Source organism: Brachionichthys hirsutus, chromosome 15, assembly GCF_040956055.1.
Source record: "Brachionichthys hirsutus isolate HB-005 chromosome 15, CSIRO-AGI_Bhir_v1, whole genome shotgun sequence".
In the NCBI taxonomy this organism is placed as follows: Eukaryota; Metazoa; Chordata; class Actinopteri; order Lophiiformes; family Brachionichthyidae; genus Brachionichthys; species Brachionichthys hirsutus.
The window spans coordinates 12,638,935-12,661,650 of NC_090911.1; the positions used below are offsets into that span (position 1 = coordinate 12,638,935).

Sequence of the window (22,716 nt, forward strand, 5' to 3'; positions counted from 1 at the left end):
TCTTCTTCCGGTCGACACAACTTTTCTCTTCTTTCTTTAATTTGTTCTAAAATCTCTGTTTTTTGAAATCCTGAGTAAAACCGAACGGAAGACCCGAAGCTGTCGCGCTGCCTCCCCGAAACAGGAAGTAGGCTGTCACATTAAAACAGGAAGTTATACAGGTTCCGGTCACTGCTGTCAGAATAAAAGCGTATATACGAATATTTAAATAAGAAACACGCAGTTAATTTGCTTTGGTTAAATAAGTCCTGCATTTAAATGTTATTTAAAAGTACAGAAATGTAAACACAATGTTTTTTTATGTAGGCTTACCAACAGTATTCTAATAATAGCATGAACAATAAATAATATTAATAATATTGATAATAATTAATCAATTAAATAATAATAACTTTTAGTCAGATTTCTGTACCGGAGGACAAAATATATGTTTTTAATTAAAATTAAAATTAATTGTTTTCTGTTACGGGAATAGACATCAGAACGCGCCGCACCTACGTCATCACTACGCGTCCACAACACACTGGCTCTGTCGGGACTCCTTCGCTCACATGTGAGTTACAATACCCGTTTTAATGGATTCTTTAAAGTCTCTTTGATGTGATTCATCTTTCCGTCAGACGGGGAGAATTCTTCTCTTAAATGTGTATAAAATAAAATGAAGAAAATAAACTTCGTGAAACTTCGGAGCTGCTTTCCGATCGTCGTGATGGACCGAACGTCGTTCGCAGAGCTTCGGAGTTAATATTCATGAGCTGGTCTCGATGACGTATTCGTTTCTTCTCAGGTGACTCCAGAAGGAAACACAAGAGATCATTTTTTGCAGCAGGTTTTAGTTCGTAAGTGAAGCGAACCCAAACAGTTTGTTTCCCGGTCCTAAATCCTGATCCAGAACAAGTCGGAGCTGCTTCGGGGTCGGAGCGATGCCGGAGAGAGGAAAGAAGAGGAGACGCCCCGGGGAAGATGGAGGAGCGGAGAATCCGGGAGGCGCCGGCCCGAAGCGTCTGGACGCGCCGAGCGTGGGATACTTTCGCCGGGTCGGGGAACGGCTCGGCGAAGGCTTCGAGGATGAAGAGGAGCGAGGTGAGAGGAAGATGGTTCTGATCCGGAAGCGGCTCGTGTGTTTCTGTCGGTCGAGTGAATCTCCGGCGTTCGTCTTTAGCGATGTTCGTGGAGAACGTCCTCGCCGAGGTTACCGGCAAAGCGGCGCTGGTGGCGACGGACCCGACGGGAAGCGTCACCCTGCAGCGGCTGCTCCCGCTGTGCGCTCCGGACCGGGTCGGGGAGGTGCTGGCCGAGCTGGGAGGAGAGGCCGGCGCCGAGTTTCAGACACTGTCCTGCGACCGGTGCGGCGGCCACGTGGTGGAGAGCGCCGTCAGGCAGATGTCCAGGACGGGTAGGACCGGGCGCCGCTCGAGCTGGAGCAGAACCAAGGGGGGGGGGACTCACCGGCGTGTTCTCCGTCTGACGCCACAGAGGAGGAGGAGGAGGGGGAGGAGCAGGCCGGCGGCGTGCTGGAGGCCCAGGTGTTGTCTTTGAGTCGGGTGGTGAGAGACAACGGCGAGGAGTTCTGCAGGAACGTTCACGGGTCCCACGTGGTCCGAACGCTGCTGCACGTCCTGGCGGGTTGTCTGGGACCCCCCCGCAGCGAGCCCCGCCCAGGTGAGACCCGCCCCCCCCCCCCCCACGAGCCCCGTCCAGGTGAGGCGACGACGCCTCGTCTGCGGGTTCTATTCCCAGTTCAGTTCGGTCATGTGACAGGAAGTGTTTTCCAGGTGGGAGGGGCCGGACCGCCGACCCCCCGCTGACGGACTTCGACATTCCCACCTCCTTCTGGTACGAGCTGAGGAGCCTGGCAGAGACCTTGATGGACAACGTGAGCGGTGAGTGGCCCGACCCGGGACCGGCCGGGACCAGCCGGTACCGGCCCGGCCCGACCCGGTGAGAACGCCTCGCTTCTTCCCTCCCCAGTCAGCGTGACGGACGCCGCCGCCAGCGCCGTGTTCCAGACCTTGCTCGCCGTGTGTCACAGGAAACGGCCCAAACTCTGCAGGCGGCTCCTCGAACGCACCGTGGAGTACCTGGCGAGTCGGAACGCCGCCCCAGGAACCAGGTCTGAGCCCGGCCTCCTTCCGCCGGGTCCAGCAAGGACCCGTCTCCGGAACACATCCCATGAAATTCCCGCTTCTGTTTCTGGTTCTGGTTTTAGCCCGGTTCTGGTCTTCCTGAAGGACCAGGCCTCGAGCCGCCTCGTCGAGACCGTCATACGTCTGTCCCACGCGTCCCTCCTCCGGGACCTCTACAGGGACCACCTCCAGGGTCAGCTGGTGGACCTGGCCCTCCACCCCATCGCCAACTTCCCCATCCAGAGGCTGACCGCCGCCGCGGCCAATCGGAAGCTGGTCGGTCGGAGCGCCTGTCGCGGCGTGGCGTGGGAGGCTCCCGGCGCCGTTACACTCTCTCTCTCTCTCTCTCTCTCTCTCTCCTGTAGTTCCCCAGGCTGTTCGAGGAGCTGGTCCAAGGCGTGGAGGCCATCTTGGCTGCAGGTCACATGGGCGTGATCGTCCAGCTGGCGGAGAGCTGTGCAGAAAGTGAGGAGAAACAGGAGGAGCTGATGCAGAGCCTCCTCCAGGTAAGGCCGAGTCGGAGAAGCTTCTTCCGCCCCGGTGCATTGTGGGTAACGGAACCCCCGTGGCTGCCTTGCAGGCGTTCCACTGTGCCGAGCCCGGCTCCCGCCACGTCCGCTGCCTTCCCCTCTTCCTGTCGCTCCTCGCCTACGAGGCGTACTTCCACTCTGAACCAGCAGAGGGCGGCGCGGCGGCGGAGGTCCCGCTGTCCTCCGTGTGTTACCACGGCTCCCGGCTGGTCCAGGCGCTGGCCCGGTTCAAGGAGCGCTCCCACCTCCTCAGCAGCCTGCGGACCCTGACCCCCGCCGACCTGCTGACCCTGGCCGCCGACCCCGCCGGCAGCCACGTCCTCCAGGCCCTCGTCACCACGTCCAGCGACAAAGGGAGGGGCAAGATCCTGAGGAGGCTGGAGGTAGGGGGCCGACCGGGACCGGGAGCAGCCTGCTGTTCAGATGACCTTTAACCCCGTCCTTCCCCCTAGGGTCAGTTCGTCCCGCTGGCCTGCTCCAGGCTGGGCAGCCGGGTTCTGGAAGCCATCTGGACCAGCGCCTCGGTCAGCCACAGGCGGACCATCGCTCAGGAGCTCGGTAACGGGAACCGGACCGGGGGGGGGGGGGGGGGGGTAGCCTCCATATCGGCGCTGCGTTTTCACCGACTTCTTCTTCTCATCTTCCAGCGGGCAGCGAAACCCGGCTGAGGTCCGATCAGTACGCCCGCCACGTCTGGGCCAAATTCGCTCTCTCTCACTTCCTGCACAGGAAATCCCACTGGCAGGAAGTCCAGAGCGGCGAGTCGAAGAAGAGGAAGCTCTTCAGCGCCCTCCTGGAGTGAGAGCGTCGCCGTGCGTCTCAGTAATCGGATTAAAAAGCGTTGAAAAGGAAAGATCTTTGTCGGGTCGCTCTCTGGGACGGTCCACTAGAGGGCGCCAGCATAGCAGCCGTCGCTGGGTCGGGTTCTGGAAACACAAATCTGGCTGGACGGATTTTCCTTTCTTCACTTCCTGCGTCGGCTTTCGTACCCGTCACTCAACCCGGTACCGGCTGGAGCGAGACCCTCGCTTCAGAACCTCGATTCAGAACCTCGTTCCCCGCTTCAGAACCTCGCTTCAGAACCTCGTTCCTCGCTTCAGAACCTCGATTCAGAACCTCGTTCCTCGCTTCAGAACCTCGCTCCCCGCTTCAGAACCTCGCCCCAGAACCTCGTTCCTCACTTCAGAACCTCGTTCCTCACTTCAGAACCTCGCTCCCCGCTTCAGAACCTCGCTCCAGAACCTCGTGATACAGACAAGACGCTCACTCAGGATGTCAAATGAAAATGAATTTATTCCCGGTGGAAAGACGAGTGCTCAGCAGACGGCGAGTGGGCGTGTCGTCGACGCGGCCTCGCCTGACGGGATGACCAGAACGTTCTCCTCCGGGTCAGCCGTGGGGCCGGCCCCCACAGGACGCAGGGGAGGAACGGGAACGGCCACAGGTAGACGAGGTATTCCCGCGACATTCCCGCCAGATTCTCTCCACGCGCTACAATAAAGGGATCTCGGAGCCATCTGCTGGCGCCGCCGTCAGCAGGACTATGGCTTGGTGCTGATGTTTTTAGTCGGTCGGACGCCGTCGCCTACAAAGTCCTCGAACCACTACGAGACGCAGAAGGTGGACGGTGGACGAGTGAAGGTTGCGGCTTATAAAATGCAGCGAGGGAGCGCTTGTTTTCAGTAAAGGGTCGTGCCGTGGAGGCGGCGTTGTGCGGCGGCGTTTGGCCGCTGAGGTACAGGAAGTTCGGTAGAACCTACGGGGTCTCCGGTCATCTACTCGGCATGCGGTCTACGCTAGCAGTGCGTGCTACTCGGTGTGTGTGTGTGTGTGTGCGTGTGTTAGCATTCGTGACCCCCACCCTCCCGTTAGCATCTGGATGCTAACCTCCCCCACACGTCCCGTTCTAGCGTGTGTGTGTGTCACAGTGCGCTGAGGTCGTGGCAGGACCGGGACTTCTGGCGGAGGATCTTGCTGCCCCGCCGGCGGCTCATCTCCCGGTACAGACCTCGGTCCCGGTCCCGGTCCCGGCCGTAGGAGCGCGGCACCAGCCCTGCCAGGAAGCGTTTGGCCTTGCTGGTCAGGCTCTCCCTGCGGCCCGCTCCGGGGTCGCCATCGGTCCAACCGGGACCCACGCAGTCGCCCCTGGCGGTCCGGACCGCCGCCTCCAGCAGCTCGTTGGTGCCGTGGTCCAGGGAGGCGGAGAGCTCCAGGTAGACGCCGTCGAGCATGGCGGAGCTGGATTGGGCCTCTGGCGAGGAAGGACAGAAAGATTTAGAGCGCATCGAACGCAACGCCGGCGAGGGACAACCAACCGATCGGATCCTCAGCTCGACCTTCGACAGACCCGCCTCGTTAGCAGCCATGAATGGCGGCCGGGAGGCGGGGCCTGTCGGGGTGATGTCGCCGATGAATGCGACTCAGGCGGGGGAGCGCTCGTTTATCTCAACATGACTGCCGGATAAGGGCGGGTGGCTACATGTGGGTTCGGTATCTCTGCTTGTTGCCGGGGCGATGAGGAAAGCTGATTGTACTTCCTGTCTGCCACGCTCCGCCCCCATCCCATCCTCTCGCGCATTCAACTTGCTTTCGACGGATTGTGCGTTTGCTCAGTTGTCATGGAAACGGGGTGGGCTGACATGGAACTGAGCAAACTCCATCTGCTCCTACAGACAAAGGTAGGAACGGAACCCGGAACGGGCCAGGTCGGCGCCATCTGGGGCGATCCGGCCCGGCGATCCGGCCCGGCGGCTGGAAAAGCTAATCCCAAACCGGATCAGGATGAGGATTATCATCAGTCCCACAACGACGAATTGAATGGAAGGAGGGAGAGTCGGTGACCTGTTTAAAGCGTTTAGGAACGTAAACCGGAGGCGAGGAGAAAGGAGAGAGGAGAGGAGGAGTCGAACGGGGAGGGGAGGAGGAGAGGAGGAAACGAGGCAGAAAGAGGCAGATGGAGCGAGAGATGCGTGAAAATGGTTGGAAGGAAACGCAGGAGTCACAAAAACAGGAGGAGACTGAGCAGGAGGAGCAGAGGCCACGCCCCCACCCCGGTATGACATCACGACGTGCGAACAACGGAGGGCGCGATCGCAGGATGAACGTATCACAGAGAGCGCCACCAACTGGCTAACAGGCTAGTTAGCATCTCCTGTCACGTACGTGTGATGCAGCACGAGGGCGTCGTCGCCACGGGGGCGGGCCCTCGCCGAGGGGGACCGGACCGGACCGGCGGTCCGGCCCGTGTCATCGAGACCACACCCTGAAGCCCCATCACCTACCCTCGTTGCTGACTTCGCGGGACCGGACCAGGTCGCTCTTGTTGCCCACCAGGATGATGGGCGTCTGTGGGCGGGACTCCCTGAGGAGGAGGCGGAGCTGGGCGGTGCGGTGGAAGCTCCGCCTGTCGGTCACCGAGAACACCAGGATGCAGACGTCACACTGCAGGGTGGACAGGTCCTGGTGCACGCACACACACACACACACACACACGCACGCACACACACACACACGGTTACCGTAGGAAGGTTCTGCCCCAGGTCCTGGTTCTGGCCGATGACATTTATCTTGCGCTGAATAAGCTCGATCGATACCAGCCCCCCCCCCCCCCCCCCCCCCAGACAGAAACCGGAGCCCAGGCGCCGCCAGCCGATTGATATTGATGACCCACCGAGCCGGCGTGGAATCAGAACCAATCGATTCCACTTCCTTTCTGATTGTCTGGGAATATCCGGAAACCCGTCGTCATTCCGGCCTTGAGCTCAGAAACCTTTCGCTTGATTCGATCTGATCAATCTGATTGGACGTTGGTTTATTTGATCATGTGACTTTGAAGCTCCGGACCGACCGATCGAGCCTTTAACAGGTGCCGGATCAATATCATTGATTTGGTAATAATAGAAGCTGAAGCATGAAGCTCGGATTCATGGGGAGGCTGCGCTGGATGGAGGAGGAGGAGGAGGAGGAGGAGAGGAAGGAGGACGGAGGTGAAGGCGGCGCCGTCACCGTCTGATTCACGGATGAGAGGAGAGAATGGAGAGAACAGAGAGAGAGAAGAACGAGTGCAGGTTCAACTCCCATCAGGAGAAACGGGAACGAGTCGATCCTCCTCTCCGTCCAAGAGAAGAGGAGCAACACAGACTCCACCCCCTCCCCCTCCCCCTCCCCCCTCGCTCTCTCCCTCTAGATGAGGCCGCTCTGCTCTGCCCAGAGACCAGGCCATCTGTCAACGCGCACACACACACACACACACACACACACGCAGACACACACACACACACACACACACACACACACACACACACACGCAGACACACACACACAGACACACGCACACACACACACACGCACACACACAAAAGATGAGCCATTATTCAAACGATATGCAAATAGAAACAGAATAATGGGCGTTGAGTACGAAATTAACGAAATCGTCTCAATGATGGACGCATCAGGACGGCTTTCCATCGCATCCGGCGTCGTCTCCATCCCTTATATGGTCAAAAGTAAGTGGACGCCCCCGTCAGACTGATCGGTTTATCTCTCAGGATATGAAACGCATTTATTGTGAATAAAGCGACTCTAAAGTCGTCTAACAGAGTGATGAAGACGTCGATGAAGGCTCCACGCCTCGCTGCTAATGTCGCCGCGTTATTGACCTCATTAATAAGTAATAGTTATTGGTGGCGGGCCGGCGTGCTGCTGCGTCCCATCATTTATGTCTACCGCTCCGTGAGACACGACAGGAAGCCGGAATCTTGTTCAACCAATCAAACGTGTCCGTGTTCCTGGCTTCTGATTGGCTGGACTTCCTATTAGCAGAAACTAATAACTTGACTATTGTTGATTCTCCGCAGTGACGTATTGATCATAAACAAGCCTAGCGCCGGATTTAGCCACGCTGCAGCTAGCGCAGTGCTAGCACCGCCCCTCTCCGGGTGACCTCGTCTCCACCTCCAGCGCCATTCCAGCCGGACGGCGGCGTAACGGACGCAGGAAGACACGAGCGCACCGCCGCTCCCGTGTATTTGCACACGTTTGTCTGTTTGCATCAAATGTAAACAGGAAGATCAATAAAGGTGAGAGGAAGAGTGAAGAGGAGGGGCCACCTCGCCCCGGTCGCTAGGTAGAGAGCCGAAAATGGGACGACGGAGCTCAGCAGGCTGGAGGGACACGCGCGCGCGCGCACGCACGCACACACACACACACACAGTCCTTTCATGACCCGACTCCACCCTCTCCAACAGCAGGCTGCTCTGTGTTTGACCTCTGACCTCTCCATGGAAGCAAGATAAACGACCCTGACCAACGGCGCTACAGGATCACTACTGCATCATCGGAAATTATGTCATCGGCTCCGGGAGAGGAAGTCCCTCAAAGTCCAGCCCGCCTCCAGGAACTGGGACAGACCGGAATGTCGTCGAGCGGCAACTAATCCCGTCCTCCAACGTGCACACGTCACACGGCCCGCATTCGGAACCTCGGACACAGAAACACACAGCAGGGTGGGCGGGGCCTCCTGTGACCTTCATCAACCGCCTTCCCTTTCCTCGCAGTCTGAAGGCGAAGGACGGGCGGCTGAGGTCACGCCAAGCGGGCCGGCGGTTCTATTCCAAGACCTCCACATGATTTATTTAAACCACCGCCACAGGATACGTGCGTGTTTGCTCGTTGCTATGGTAACTTGCTAACGCAGTACGCTGTGAGGGCGAGCTTCTAACCGGGAGGGAATGGACGGCCCGGAGGTGCGAATCATTCCACCTGTCCCGCCCCATCACATGAAAGACGTTCGTTAGCTCACGCTAAAGCACCTCAACCGACACAAGGAACGTTCAGCAGAGCGAAGCCCCTCCCCCCAACCCCCCCACATCAAACCACAACATCATTAGAGGATAAACGCAGAGCGCCTGAATGAACACAAATCACCCGTTCACCACAGAAAGACAACAAATAGATGTTTCATTTCTTACGACGGCGAATACCAAAAGAAACTAAAGGAGGCGCCGAGGAGGCGGAGGAGGAGGAGGAGGAGGTCCCCGGGGCTCAGGAGGAGATAAAGGAGCAGAGGGCCTCACCTGTTTCCAGTTGTCGTAAATGATGACCTTGCTGTCCTCGTCGTCGACGGTTACGGAACACTCGTAGCCTTCCCCTGCAGGCAGAAACCCTCGTCAATGATTGATCAGCGTTGATCAGGACCGATCGTTCGTCGATCACATCTCCAGCTGATAATCGGTCCCGTCTTTCATTACAAGCTGGGGACCCGTATCGATCTGTGAGGCGTTAGAAGTCTCAGCTGATTCGGTGCAAAGAGATGAAAGGAACGTTGATCGGGATTAGCGTTCATTTAGCACACCGCTAACATTCCAGACGAGGAGGAGAGACGCCGTCGTGGACGTGTTGCCCCTTTCATGAGTCGGGCGCTCGGACGCTTGTTATTGACAAAGAGTTATCGACTGGTTGATTGGAAGGATCCGACCGCAGCTGATTGGTGCTACGCTACGCTATGCTATGCTAAGCTGCGCTGCACTATGCTACGCTAAGCTGCGCTACGTCGCTGAGCGTTAGACAAGAAGATTGATACCAAACACATACGAGCCAATTAAACATGTACTTGTACTGTAATACATGCTACTGTGTGACTGTACTTGTACTCTAACATTCTATCTAATAAATATATTCATCATCATCAATCTACAGCAGCTAGCTGGCTAGGTTAGCTTAGCATAAGCAGATGCCAGAACAATTATTTAGCATTTTCTTTGTACTAATTAGTCAAACAAGGCCTGACTTGATGTAAATATATTCCCACGTTGGGCTTTCGTCCCAATTTTCCCGCTAAACTAAGCTAAGCTAAGCTAAGCTAACCGGCCAGCTCGAGCCGCATAGTGTACATAAAGGATTTTACCACACGCTTGCGTCTCGGAGTCGACTGAGAGGGATCGGTCCGACTGGCCGGCCAGCGATAAGGCTAGCGACGACTTGCCCACGCCGTTCTGTCCCAGCAGCACGATCTTCAGCGCCCCGCGGTGGCCGTGGCGAACCGGCTGGGCCGTTGCCGAGTGACCCGAGGACTCGTCCTGAGGCACTGCTGTGGGCAACGTGGCGGGCTCCTCCAAACCCGGCATCCAATCACAATCCTCAGACACGGCCTCTTCCCGTCGCAGCTGGTGTTTGACAGGTACGGGGGTGCTCCCGCGGCGCAGGGGGGCCGCCGTGGCGAGGAACATGCTGTACTAGAGTGGAACAGACACAAGGTGTGAGTCCGGGCAGCAATCCATAAATTCACTCTGAGCAGAACCAGAACCAGAACCAGAACCAGACGCTCTTCATCTGGACCCGTCCTTAAAGGAGACGCTTCAGCAGCACCTCCAGCGGCCATCGACGACCCTCATCAATATTAAAGGAGCCATTCATCTCGCTCAGGCGGAGCCGGTCCGGTCCGGCCCAGCCGCGAGATGGATCGGTGATGCCACGAGCGTGAACTTCAGATGCATTTCCGTTCCACGTGTTGCTCTCAGATGCCGTTAAATCCGTTAAATCCCCGTCCTAGTCTTTGATCTTTCTTCTTCTGCTGCTTTTCCACACCTGCGTTAAATCACCTGATCGCCGTCGGAGCGTGTCCGGTGCGCGCGTGCAGGATTCCATCCGGGCTGAGGCGTTCTGCTCTCATGCATCATTCAGCAGCTTAATCAGGTTAATTGAACGAAGTAATCAATTAAACATGAGCTTTATTGTCGGGGCGGGGGCCGAGCCGGCGGGGGGGGCGGGGTTAATCTCCCATCTAGGGCAACGCCGGGACCGACGCAGGGATTAGGCTCCGGCCCACTTCTGATTGGTCCGAACAATGTTTACTAAAACGTAATCCCAGCTATGACATAATCTCTGAGCAGATTGACGGACGGATCGGAACCGCCGCCTGCTGACGTCACAGCTGACAGATCTCCACCGACGCGTAAAACGTCTCCGAGTCCGCTGGAATAATTAGTTTTCCTAAATGCTGAATAACGAAGAGGAGAATGTTCCAAATCCCCACACGCAACGCACAGCGTCCACGCACGCGCTGCCGGGATCCGGAGCGCGTGCGTGTGGCGCTTACCTGGCGTGGGCTCGAGCGCGCGAGGAGGGCGAGATGGAGACTTACCTGGTCGGCCATGGTGAGCGGCGGGCCTTCTCTTTACGGAACGAGTGCGGTGTGGTTGTAGGCGCCCCCCCCCCCCCCTCCCGGTCCGGCTCAGGTCACGGTGCGGGGTGCGGGGCCGGCATCACGTGCACCGCGGCGGGAACAGGGACGCGCCACATTCCATTTAACGCGACTCCGGCGCGTAAAATCCTCCCTCGGTGGCTGGAGAGGAGAGACGCGGTGCGTGGACGCGCGGGAACGAGGATGAAGGTGATGAAGACGCTCCACCTGCGAGTTTGTGGTGAGGAGAAAGAAAGACAAGAGAAATCCTGCTCCTCCTCCTCCTCCTCCTCCTCCTCCTCCTGCTCCTGCTCCTCCTCCTCTTCCTCCTGCTCCTGCTCCTGCTCCTGCTCCTGCTTCTCCTCCTGCTCCTGCTCCTGCTTCTCCTCCGGTGCCCCGACGGTCCTCCACACCCCGTTAATACCTCCACCCCTCTCTCTCTCTCTCCCTCTCGTCTTTGTCAAACAATGGTCTGGGCTGTTCCTGCTGTGACGCACAGCCGCCGCCAGGGGGCGGCAGAGGGCACAGCACCGGTTCTCCCCCTGTCATCAACAGGTCCGGTCTGCAGAAGATGTGGAGGCGAGGAAGCCTCATGTGTTTGTCCGGTCAATAAATCAATGGGTTAAACGAATCAGCTGATTTACTCAGTACTACCTACACATATAACCTTTATTTAAAGCTTCCTGGTTTACACAATTTATAGAATATACATGATCAATGCTGAAAATGTAGCATCATGTACGTACAAATATGTGTGTATTCTGTGCAGGAAGCGGCCTATCGGCTGAACAGAATAATTGTGCTTTAGCGATCAGTAATAATTTACAGACGAAGCTTCATGAGGCCATAAAGTGATCATGAACAAGAAATAGCCTGTAGCATTAATTAGCCAGCTAGCATTTAACACTTCAAAAGGGAAATACATCTGAAATTTCAGCTCCTCATGACCAATATTCCGATTTTAGCGTCGAGCTAATTCTTTCCTGCATTTCTCAGAATGCCGAAGAGGAAATTTGATCTGATTTCCAGGAGCATAAAGATGCTAAACTTTAGCATCAAAGCAGTGAACCGTTTCTATGATGGTTCATAATTGACTTCACTAAAAGCTCTTTTAAGGAAATGACAAACAATATATATATATATATATCGTTTGTGAATTTACAGACGCAGCGGTCGGCCTGTTGCTCAGCGGAATTCCTGCTGTTAAAGAATCAATAGCCGTCATTTATCGGCCATCCATAGCCTGAATTCCTCGGATGGCCCTCCCCTCTCGGCCCCGTGCGCGTCCTCATTGGCTGAAAAACCGCCACAGGCCTCCAGAGGCAGGAAGTGAGGAGCCGCCTCTCTCTGGGCCGCTGATTTTAGGCCGCCGCTAATCTGCAGCCTTAATTAAGCTCGCTAGCGCCTCGTGCACGGATCACGGCGCAGACCAACGTGCTATTATTAGCCGCAGAGATGCTAACGAGGAAAGACTGCTGGTGGGAACAGCCTGCGCTGGCATTGGGAGGTGCAGCGGTGCATTCTGGGAGATGTCACGAGGTCAAGAAGCAACCGAGATGGGATTTGTGTTCGCCGATACGACACCAGTGAGGTCAGACACGTCCATATTAGGACACGCTCCGAGACGCAGCAGGAAGCTGCTTCTGAATCTTCACGTCTCCGAGCGCATCCACAGAAATAAATCCAATGTCCCGAACACGCCGGGACATCAAACCGCTCCGGATGCAGGTTTCCGTCTCGGAATGTGACCCTTTGTGTCAAACCCCTATTTAACCAGCTCGTCCTCACGTCCAGAGCACGCCGTGTCCTCGGTTCCGCGGCCGCATCGCTCGTCCCGATCGACCAGACGGAATTTAATGTTGTCCTAGAGACGAGGACATCGCTGAGCGACTCTGGAATGGCGGCGTGGATTATAACCCAGTTTATGGCTCGTAATCCCCGTGGTTACGACCCACTGGCGTGCATCTGGAGTGGCGGCGGCGGCGGGGCAGGAGGACGTCTTTAAGCAAAGCGACAGCGTAAATATTTGAACATTGCGTCCTGCGAGGGGAAACGTGAACAGCAACACGGCGATAAACGGACTTCACCGAGTCAGTCACGTGACTCAGGCAGCTGAGGGCGTGGCAGCTGAGGGGGAGGAGCCGGAGCGATACGCCAGTGGCACACGCCGCCTCCCCCCAGGTGCTTACGGAAGAAGGAAGGCAGCAGAGCTTGGAGCTGACGCGCAGCCGGACGCGACAACAGGAAGTACAGCGGCGGGTTCCAGCACGGAGCCAGACACACTAACAAGATGGCCGACAGGGACGCCACCTCCCACGGCAGGGACACGCCCTTCCCCGCCTCCGTAGCCGGCGGCGGCAAAGTGAAATTAGATGGCGTTGAAGCCACTGAGCTAACGTGTGGCGACATAACGTTCACGAACTCGAGCGTGTAGTACGGTAACCAGCTGACCGCAAACACCAGCGCGGAGCCAATCAGCAGAGCCGTAGCTTTCCTGTTGCGCCCGTGGGCGGCCAGGATTCCTCTGCATCCGCGGAGGCGGGACACGATGAGGCCGCAGTTGACGCCGATGCAGAGGAGAGGAGCTACGTAGTAAACCAGGAACGCCGGAACCAGGAAGAACAGCCACTCCCGACGGCCCACCGACCACGTGCAGCCCCCGCTGAAGTCGATGTACGTGACCTTTGGCAACGCCATGGCAACCGAGACCAGCCAAATGGCAACGACGATGCACAACCTGTGGGGGAGGAAGATGGAGGCCGTGTGGGTATAAACGGGGGCCATGACAGGTAACGGCGAGCTGGCGGCTTGTCCAGGGTGTAGCCCCGCCTCTGCTGGGACAGGCTCCGGACAGAGTCCAAAGGGCTGAGAGGAAGACGTCCGCGCTAACACGCTAGCTGCTAACACGCTAGCTTGGTACCAAGCTGTTACTCACATTTGCGTCCGTTTCGCTGGCGTCCTCGTCCTCGGCGCCACGATACGGTACCTCAACACAGAGAACGCCGCCAGGCTGAAGATCTCCGCCCCCACCGTCACCGAGGTCATGAACCCCAGGAGGACGCAGGTCCCGCCTCCGAGCTGCCAGTCCTGGAACCCCGCCCCCAGGAGGACACAGGGCAGGGTCAGCAGCGCCCCCAGGTCCGCCAGGCTCAGGTTGAGGAGCAGCACGGAGCTCGGCTTGGAGCGGCTGCGGGGGCTCCTCGCCAGCACCAACCACAGCAGGAGGTGACCTCCGACCCCGACCAGGAGCGAGACCAGGCTGACCATGGGCAGCACCACGGTGAAGGCAATGGTGGTGTTGGTGGAGACCATGTTGAAGAGGAGGTTGACGATGGCGGGCATGATGAGATCACCCTGAGGGAGGAGGAGGAGGAGGAGGAGGAGGAGGAGGAGCTGGAGGAGGAGGGGGAGGGGAAACCCTGCAAAACAAATTCCAGTGATTCTACGAAATGGGATTGTTAAACGGATGGAGGGAACGAGGCGAGGTAGCGAAGGAGAAGAGAAAGCAGCGTGAGACAAACAGATGAGATGAGACAGGAGGAGGAGGAGGAGGAGAGCAGGCTGCAGAAAATAAGGAGAGACACGCCGTTTGATCCTAAAACAACCTCACTCATGAATTATTCATGTTTAGGGCCCTCATCACCTGGAATCCACAGCCCCTCCTCCTCCTGACTGACCCCGCCCTCCTCTCAGGGGGCTCATCACGACACAAACAGGAGCTCACCTCCCGTCAGACGGGTTGGTTCCCATGGCAACAGAGAAGAAGACAAACTATTCCATCCATAGTGAGTGTTTCCGTTTTAGGGACTCGCGTGAAACGCTGGCGGTACTCCTAAATGTAATCGATTACTTTCACGGTGAAGGCCAGTCGGTGGAACGCATCCCCCCCCCCCACCGTGTCCATGGTAACGGCTGAGAAGCTGACAGACGGACGGAGGAATGAACAAACGAGTGGTCGTCCCCTCGTCCGTCCGTCCGTCCGTCCCTCTCTGGCAGCCTCTCACTCAGGGGGCGGGTCCCGTCGGTGGCGGCGACCCGAACGGAAGGCGGTCGGGGAAACGGATCAGGTTGAAGTTCTAACAGGAACCGACGACGGATCGGAGCGACGAAGGCCACCTTCAGTTAACCCTTTAAGATATTCATCAATCACTGTGATGTCACACTTTAGTGGACAGATCAAACAAATCTGAGTTTGTGGAGCTAATCTGGTCAAATTTCATTCTTTAACGTTTCAGAAATCGGTTTCTGCAGATTAGATAATCCACAGAGCCATGATGAAGATGAGATCAGAAACGGACTCTTCCTCATCTTCAGCTAATCTGCTTCACCTGTGCAGGTGTGAAGAGCACTGCAGTGTTTACACAGCGACTGCAGAACGCACACGACACACACACGCGCGTGACCAGGTGACCAGGTGACCCGCCTCTCAGGTAAACAGCTCGTCATTGTTCTGGAAGCTGTGGAACCGCCCGGGCCGGACCTGATAACGGAAGTCCGTTTACTGTACAGGAATAATTAATGAGCTCCTCCTCCTCCTTCTTGATGTCACATGACGTCACTCGTTAGCCTGGAAGCATCACAGCCTCTTCATCACGAAGACTCCGCTCCCTGGCTGGAGGTGAGCCTCTGCTGCCACCTGCTGGCTAGAGGCGGTAACAGCCACCGGGACGCTGATTGGCCCGTCATCACCTGCGTGTGATTGGAGGGCGGAGCTTCAGTGGAGTTCAATCCATCACGATTGGTCTGCTGATACAACAGCTGGAATCTCATTTGCATATTTGAAACCAGATCGTTCTCTCCTTCAAGGCGGGGCCCTCACCTGAGAGTAAAGCTCGTCACCGTGGCAACGGAGCCGATAAAAGCAGCCGACACCCAGGTCTCAGTGTAAAGTCAATTTATTCTGATTCTTAGAAGCACTTTAGAAAATAGACGAAGCATTTCAGGCCCGCAAAATCTGATGAAACCCGTTAATGACGCGACGGCTGATTGAAATAGAGATGGGCTCGCTGCTCGGTCAGGACCAGGACCAGCAGGAAACCCAGAACCCAGGACCAGGACCGGGACCGGGACCAGGACCAGCACGAAACCCAGAACCAGAACCAGGACCAGGACGAAACCCAGGACCAGAACCAGGACAAAACCCAGAACCAGAACCAGGACCAGGAAGAAACCCAGGATCAGGACCAGGACAAAACCCAGGACCAGGACCAGGACCGGGACCGGGACAAAACCCAGAACCAGGACCGGGAACAGGACCGGGACGAAACCCAGAACCAGGACCAGGACCGGGACAAAACCCAGGACCAGGACCGGGACCAGGACCGGGACCACGACCGGGACCGGGACCGGGACCAGGACCAGGACGAAACCCAGAACCAGAACCAGGACCAGGACCAGGACGAAACCCAGGACCAGAACCAGGACCAGGACAAAACCCAGGACCAGGACCAGGACCGGGACCGGGACGAAACCCAGAACCAGGACCGGGACAAAACCCAGAACCAGGACCGGGACCGGGACAAAACCCAGGACCAGGACCAGGACCAGGACCAGCACCAGAACGAAACCCAAACCCAGACCCTGGACGACCGCTGCAGCTATTTACCCCCCCCCCCCCATAATACAGGACAAACTCACGCTCGTCAGTGAAAGACGGGGACGAGGAGATGATCTACAGGTGTGTGTGTGCGTGCGTGTGTGTGTGCGTGTGTGTGTGCGTGCGTGTGCGCACGTCACGCTGCAGGTCAGAGGTCAACTTCACTGCAGCTAAAAGCAGAAAGCATGCTCCGTTAGATCCCAAAAGCCGGCCTTCCCACAATGCCTCTGTTCCACTGGTGATGTCATAAAACGTCTCTGCGGGGCTGCGGGCCGTCGTCACCTGCAGGACCAGAGGACAGCGGCGTTAGCAGGAGCCGTTCTGGGAGAACTCCCACTCTCCATCGCCTCCAACAGGAAGTAGATTCCTATTCGCCGGTTGGAGAAGCGCCACACCTGCTCAGGTGAGAAAACATGCAAATGTCTGAATGAAGCTCCGCCTGCAGAGCGAGCTGCCACGAGCCAATCAGGTTCCAGGTTTAAAGACAGCAACAACGCAGCTTCGTCACTCCATCGTGCCGTTTCCATAGTAACAACATAGCAACAACAAAGCTGAAATGAAATCCGGCTCTAAACGGGTTCCTGCCGCCGCTGAGACCGCCCTCTTTCCTGGCTCCGCCCCTCCCCTTCCCGTACCTTTGATGGACGGATCCGCTCCCTCCTTCCCGGGACCGGCCGCCTCGGCGTTCCCCGGCCGGGCTGCAGGAGAGCTCTCCTGGTCGCCTGCGGGCTCCTCGGGGGAGGCGGTCCCGTCTCCGGGGGACGTCCCGTCCCTCGAGGGGTCGAGGCTGGGCTGGGGGAGGAACGCCGCATTTGGTTAGGAGTCTGATGCGGAGTCGCCTCCTTCCCGTTTTCCACGCGCTCCACATACGTCGCTCGGGATGAGAGGAGGCCGCCCCCCCGGTCCCCGAGCTCTCAGCTCGTCCTCGTGTCCCCCGTCAGCCTGGTCCTCCTGTCCCATCAGCCTCCCCGCCTCCTCTGAGGACACAGAAACCAACGAGGAAGTCAGACATCCAGGACGTAGCCGGATCCCGCGACCCGTCTGTGACCAGCAGCACGAGCACGCAGTACCTAAACTCTCCTGCAGGTGTCTCTGCCTCATGGCAGCCAGACTGGGCTTGGTGCTCTGAGGCGGCGGCTCCGGCTTCAGCCCGCAGGGGGCGCCGCTTCCTCCTCTGCTCTGCCCGTCCTCCTCCATCAGGGGCGCCGCCTCCGCCCGTCTGCCCGTCTGCTGATTGGGCGACGCCACGTGGCCGTTGCTCGCCGTCTCCGCAGGAGAATCGGCGATGGAGGCGGATCTTTGGGCGTCGCCGCCGCTGCTCCCGTCAGAGTCGTCGACCTCCGCCCCGATGCAGCTGTACACGATGCTGACCAGGTCTGTGGGCTGCTCGACGACACACACACACACACACGCACGCACACGCACAGACAGAGACACACACGCACACACACACACACACACACAAATGACTCCTGATCAGGGACCTGCTGCCATTGTCCTCGCGCCCCGATTGTCCCCGCATCCCGATTGTCCCCACGTCCCGATTGTCCCTGTCCGCTCTGGATCTATTTTGTGCAGCGGAAGGATTCCGATCTGCGTCTGGGTAGAGATTTAGAAATAGGCCGTAGTTCCAGAAGCCGGAATGGCGAGTCACGAAGGGAAGAATGACCTTTAGAGGTCTGAAAGGTAACTTCCGACGTTCCAAAGGTCAAAGGTCAGGCTGAGCCCTGGAAGCCGGTTTCACCCGTAATGGACTGGCGGTCACAACAAGTCGTCGGTACCTGTCTCTGGATCAGGCAGGAGGGGCTAGCAGCTCCAGGTACGCCCTGCGTGGGTCGGGGCGAGGGCACGGCCCCGTTGGTCCCGGGAACGGCGCTCTCCTTCTCCGGCCTCCCAGCATCCTTAGGGTGCTGAATCATGGAGTAGACGTTCTCCAAGGCGCTGCTGGAGTGAGCGCACGGAGAAGGACGTTACAGCGGCGCCCTCGACCCCGCCCCCGGCCCCGCCCCCCTCGTTGGCGCTCACTCACTCTGAATCCTGATTGGAGACGGTGGAGTTCCGGTTCCTGCGGAAGCCGGAGAAGATGGACAACACGCTCCGTCTTTTCTTCCGTCTCAGCGACTGGGAACGATGGAGGGATGACAGCTGACTGGAGAGGGAGGGTCCGGATTAACGGGCAGCCAGTCGTCCATCGTCGCCGACGGCGACGGCGAGGCGGAGCAGACGCTTCTATTCGTCTGACAGAAGGCGGCGTTTAGCTTTGAGCGCCGACACACCTTTGAAGCTAACCGCTAGCCTGTTAGCAGAGACTAGCATGAGCTCATCCATAAGCACTCATTAGGAGCAGTGCTGCCCTCTGGTGGCGGTGAATGCTACAGATATAGCTGCAACACACCCACTTTTTTCAGACACCCTATGCCGCGGCGGGGGGTGTGGTTATCTTTGTGGCCCCGCCTACTCAAAGCAGTGCGTAGTGAATTTGAACCTTTGCGTTAAACACAGCCAATCAGCAGACGGCCATCGTCCCGAGGCTGCAGCGACCCGCCGGACCCGGACCCGGACCCGGACCCGTTGCTAGCTCGGAGCGCTACGTCTACGCTGCTAACGACGACGCCATCGCCTCATCATTAGGAGATAATTATCTCTGCTAATTAGAGCCGTTTAACATAATTACAGGACGTCTGCTCGGATCGGCTCCCGTCGGACGCCGGAGAGTAAAACAAGGGTTTTCCTGACACGCCAGATTCCTCGGAGGTCCTCGGGGGGGGGGGGGGGGGCTACCTGTCAGGAAGAACTCTCTTGCTGTAGAAATCAGGCAATCCGTCCTCCAGCATGTCGACGGCTCCGTTCTCCGAGCAGCGCTGCGAGAACATGAAACGGAATGACAGGATGACGGCGGCGCCCATTCCGAACGAAGCGTTTTAGAAAGTCTCCCGGGAGACGGCGGATGAACATTTGAGGCACCGAGACGGATGAAACAGCCTCGCGCTTTAAAGGAACTTATTTTTGGAAAACGCCACCGGCAAAGAAAACAAGGGGCGTTCCCGTAAAGCAGTCAAACGACTGGAGCAGGCGGCGCCGAACAGTCGACATGCACCCCGTCCCGCGGCGTGAGGGCGGGGACGGGGACGGGGACGGTGCCCCGCGGCGCTTCCCTAACGCCGGGGCAGGTCCCGCCCACTGAGGTCGTAGTCGCCAACTGCCGTCCCGTTCGCCACGACTTACGGATTCTGGCGGAAGGTGCCCCGCCCGGTGCCTCCGCGGCGGGCGTGGCCTGACGTGGGTCACGTGACGCAAAGGCGATCCGTTGGTGGGGAGGGTGGAGAGACACTCCCACGATGCCGAGTGGGTAAGGGGGGTGGGGAGTGGCGGCGCCGCGGGGGTCGGAGAGGGACTCGCCTCGTCGCCGACACCTGCAGTGAGGAAGGTTAAAGCCGCCGGTTAGCATTAGCACGAGCTAACGATTAGCTGCAGGCCTGGACACACAGACTCACTCGGTCTGGTGGAAACGGGTCGGATCCGCCGGGTTCTGGAGCTTCGCTTCGTGACGGCCATCGTGTCCTGTTAGGAGATAAAGGTAAAGGGAGCCGCGGGTCGAACCTGGAGGAGGTTCTGAGCTTCAGCGTCCGGATCTCAGGAGTCGTTTGCGGAGCGTTTCCAGATTTCAGACGCTGTGATTGGATAATATTTTTCCCGACACTCACTATTCCCAGGTTGGCGTCCTCGTCGGGGAACTCCAGGGACTGTCTGACGGTGCGTCTGCAGGACCCGCCGTCGTCCCAGCGCTTCACCTGAGAGACCTGTCGCAGCTGACGCCACGCACACACGCACACACACACGCACGCACACACACACACACACACACTCCTACAGTCAGCACCAACGTGACTACGAGGCGCTGCAGCGAAACAGAAACAGGAAGCAGCAGCAGAGGCGTGACCGGAACGTCAAACCCCGCCAGAGGAGCGTTCTCCACCTGCGGCGTCCAATCAGGGCGCGGCTCAAACGTTCTACCTGTCGGCAGGACGGCGTGCAGCAAAGCGACGTTACCAGTACCAGCGCTTTATGGGTCGCGTAGAGCTCCTGCAGAATCTGATCCACGATGGAGTTGGTCAGATAGGAGACGACCGACAGCTTCACCTCCCTGAGGAGAGGAGGAGGAGGGTCAGAGGAGCGCCGGGCCGGCCCCCCCCCCACGCCGCCGACGGGCCGTCCTACTCCAGCGCTCGGTTGATGTCCTCCGCCGCTCTCTCCATCAGCGCGCTGCGGACGGCGGAGCGAGGGACGGACACCTGCTCGGAGACGGACGCCAGAGGCGGGCTGAGCCGCTCGGCAGCGGAGCAGGACATGGGACACAGCTCCCGGCACAGAGACACCATGGAGTCCACCACCACCTGGACACGAGGACAAACCGGTTAGCCACGCCCACTCGCCGCTCATTCAGGATCCGAGTCGGAACGTGGAGAAAATCAGCGTCCAAATTAAAACCCAAAGAGACAGAAAGTAAAGAGAAGTCGTCCTCGGGGCGTTCCGCGTCTCACACGCACGCACGCGCACGCACGCACACACACACACACGCACACACACACACACACACGCACACACACACACACGCACACACACACACGCACACACACACACACACACGCACACACACACACGCGCACGCACACACACACGCACGCACACACACACACGCACACACACACACACACGCGCACGCACACACACACACACACGCGCACGCACACACACACACACACGCGCGCACGCACACACACACACACACACACACACACCTGCAGCTCCTTGTCGGCGGCTTTGGCGAGTTCTCCAGCCAGAGCGTCCAGCCTCTGTTTGACGGGACCGTCCACCGACAGGACGTGGGCCAGCTCACAGAGGGAGGGGTAGAGCTGGGAGGGGGGGGGGGGGGGGGGGGGTCAGAATTAAAAGCAGCGAATACGCAGATTATCTCATGAATTATATATAAACGCTCATTGAGGTGCAACGGCGTGCAGGAAGCGTTCAAACATCCGGGCCGTCCACGCCAGCACGGAAACAACGAGTCGAGAACCAACAACCGCTGGAGGTGCGTCACACACGCACGCGCACGCACGCACGCACGCACGCACGCACACGCACACACTCACGGCTCTGGAGTCCCGGGCTTCCTTCAGGATCTGCCTCGCCGTCTGGACCTCCTCGCCCTCCTCGAAGCCTTTAAGCACACACAGCTGCTGCTGCACACGCACACACAGGCGCTCCATCACCTGCACAAGCACACACATGAATGCACTGCATCGTGTACACGCACACACACACACACCACAAAAAAGTGTGTGAAACAAAGATGGCGGCGAGAGTCACACACCTGCTCGGCGGTGCTGGTGACGAGGCCCTGGTGCAGCCGGAGCGCCTGCTTCTGGGAGAAACCCTGAGTCTGGTTGTTCCTGAGGAGCGCACGCTGGATCTGACGCGCACGCACGCACACACACACACACACGAGATGACAGGTGTGTAAGGAAGGAGGAGGAGTTAGTTCCCATCCCAGAAATAACCCCGGATCGATTCATTCCCTCCGTTCAGCAGGAGGAGGAGTTCATCGCCTTTGGAACAGGAAGGGGGAGGAGTCGGGGTCCCTGAACGCAGCAACCGGGTTCTCACCTTCGTGAGGGCGTGGTCCGTCCTCTCCGGGGCGCTGCGGTACGCCTGAGTGACATCACTGAGGGGGAGTGGCATGTACTGCAAGGAGAAGTTACTGTGGGGAGAAGAAAGGAGAATGACACTGGAGCAGAGAGGAACCGGTCCGGCTCCGGTCCTCCGGTCCCTGCGATCCGCTCCGGGATCCGCTCCGGGATTCCCGTTTCACCTGGACTCACCTGTTCATCATCAGCAACACGCCTGTGATGGATTATTATGAAGCTCATAGATTCAGATCCAGAATCTGTGACCGGACCCAAGCGATCACATGACCTCCTCACATGACCCCCCCAAAGCATGCCCCCCCCCCCCCCCCCCACACACACACACGACTGATGAAACGCTGCGTAACACTAAAGCCTCTACAGAGAGAGTTACCAGCCTTTAATGCGGGGTCTGTGTGTGCGTGTGTGTGTGCGTGCGTGCGTGCGTGCGTGTGTGTGTGCCCCCCCGACTGTTTTTCTTACTGCTCCAGCGCCCTCGCCACATCCTGGAAGCCCGTTGCCGTGGTGCTGTTCCGATCCCACGTCACGCTCCTGTAGAAGAATCAGACCGGCAAAGACACAAAGAGCAGTTCACACACAC

At 58.1% G+C, this 22,716-nt stretch overlaps 4 protein-coding genes across 4 annotated transcripts in view; 1 reads left to right on the top strand and 3 right to left on the bottom strand.

Moving 5' to 3' along the window:
• The first annotated feature begins 535 nt into the window (after nt 1-535).
• On the top strand, nt 536-3,503 carry LOC137904913 (nucleolar protein 9). The gene is made up of 11 exons (XM_068749130.1): nt 536-553; nt 788-1,083; nt 1,163-1,396; nt 1,477-1,662; nt 1,776-1,883; nt 1,972-2,113; nt 2,210-2,402; nt 2,492-2,632; nt 2,707-3,039; nt 3,109-3,214; nt 3,304-3,503. The coding sequence occupies exons 2-11, from the start codon at nt 924-926 to the stop codon at nt 3,456-3,458; spliced, it is 1,758 nt and encodes a 585-aa protein (XP_068605231.1). The 5' UTR covers nt 536-553; nt 788-923; the 3' UTR covers nt 3,459-3,503.
• Nucleotides 3,504-4,578: 1,075 nt separating this feature from the next.
• rem2 (RAS (RAD and GEM)-like GTP binding 2) lies at nt 4,579-10,808 on the bottom strand. Its single transcript, XM_068749248.1, has 5 exons — nt 10,797-10,808; nt 9,561-9,888; nt 8,731-8,804; nt 5,938-6,115; nt 4,579-4,907 (listed from the first exon to the last, which is right to left on the bottom strand). Exons 1-5 carry the CDS (start codon nt 10,806-10,808, stop codon nt 4,579-4,581), a joined length of 921 nt encoding a protein of 306 aa, XP_068605349.1.
• Nucleotides 10,809-12,926: 2,118 nt separating this feature from the next.
• Nucleotides 12,927-14,177, bottom strand: si:ch211-119o8.4 (somatostatin receptor type 5). Its single transcript, XM_068748997.1, has 2 exons — nt 13,771-14,177; nt 12,927-13,572 (listed from the first exon to the last, which is right to left on the bottom strand). The coding sequence occupies exons 1-2, from the start codon at nt 14,175-14,177 to the stop codon at nt 12,927-12,929; spliced, it is 1,053 nt and encodes a 350-aa protein (XP_068605098.1).
• Nucleotides 14,178-15,411: 1,234 nt separating this feature from the next.
• Nucleotides 15,412-22,716, bottom strand: part of carmil3 (capping protein regulator and myosin 1 linker 3) — a 10,383-nt gene continuing 3,078 nt past the window's right edge. The window contains exons 3-19 of the mRNA XM_068748998.1: nt 22,599-22,667; nt 22,096-22,189; nt 21,803-21,901; nt 21,582-21,701; nt 21,231-21,344; nt 20,650-20,825; nt 20,482-20,575; nt 20,136-20,240; nt 19,926-19,992; nt 19,657-19,844; nt 19,213-19,292; nt 18,461-18,580; nt 18,213-18,375; nt 17,502-17,814; nt 17,302-17,408; nt 17,067-17,223; nt 15,412-15,524 (exon numbers count right to left, since the gene is read on the bottom strand). Coding sequence (XP_068605099.1) covers nt 15,412-15,524; nt 17,067-17,223; nt 17,302-17,408; nt 17,502-17,814; nt 18,213-18,375; nt 18,461-18,580; nt 19,213-19,292; nt 19,657-19,844; nt 19,926-19,992; nt 20,136-20,240; nt 20,482-20,575; nt 20,650-20,825; nt 21,231-21,344; nt 21,582-21,701; nt 21,803-21,901; nt 22,096-22,189; nt 22,599-22,667 — 2,179 coding nt within the window. The remainder of the gene's footprint in view (nt 15,525-17,066; nt 17,224-17,301; nt 17,409-17,501; nt 17,815-18,212; nt 18,376-18,460; nt 18,581-19,212; nt 19,293-19,656; nt 19,845-19,925; nt 19,993-20,135; nt 20,241-20,481; nt 20,576-20,649; nt 20,826-21,230; nt 21,345-21,581; nt 21,702-21,802; nt 21,902-22,095; nt 22,190-22,598; nt 22,668-22,716) is intronic.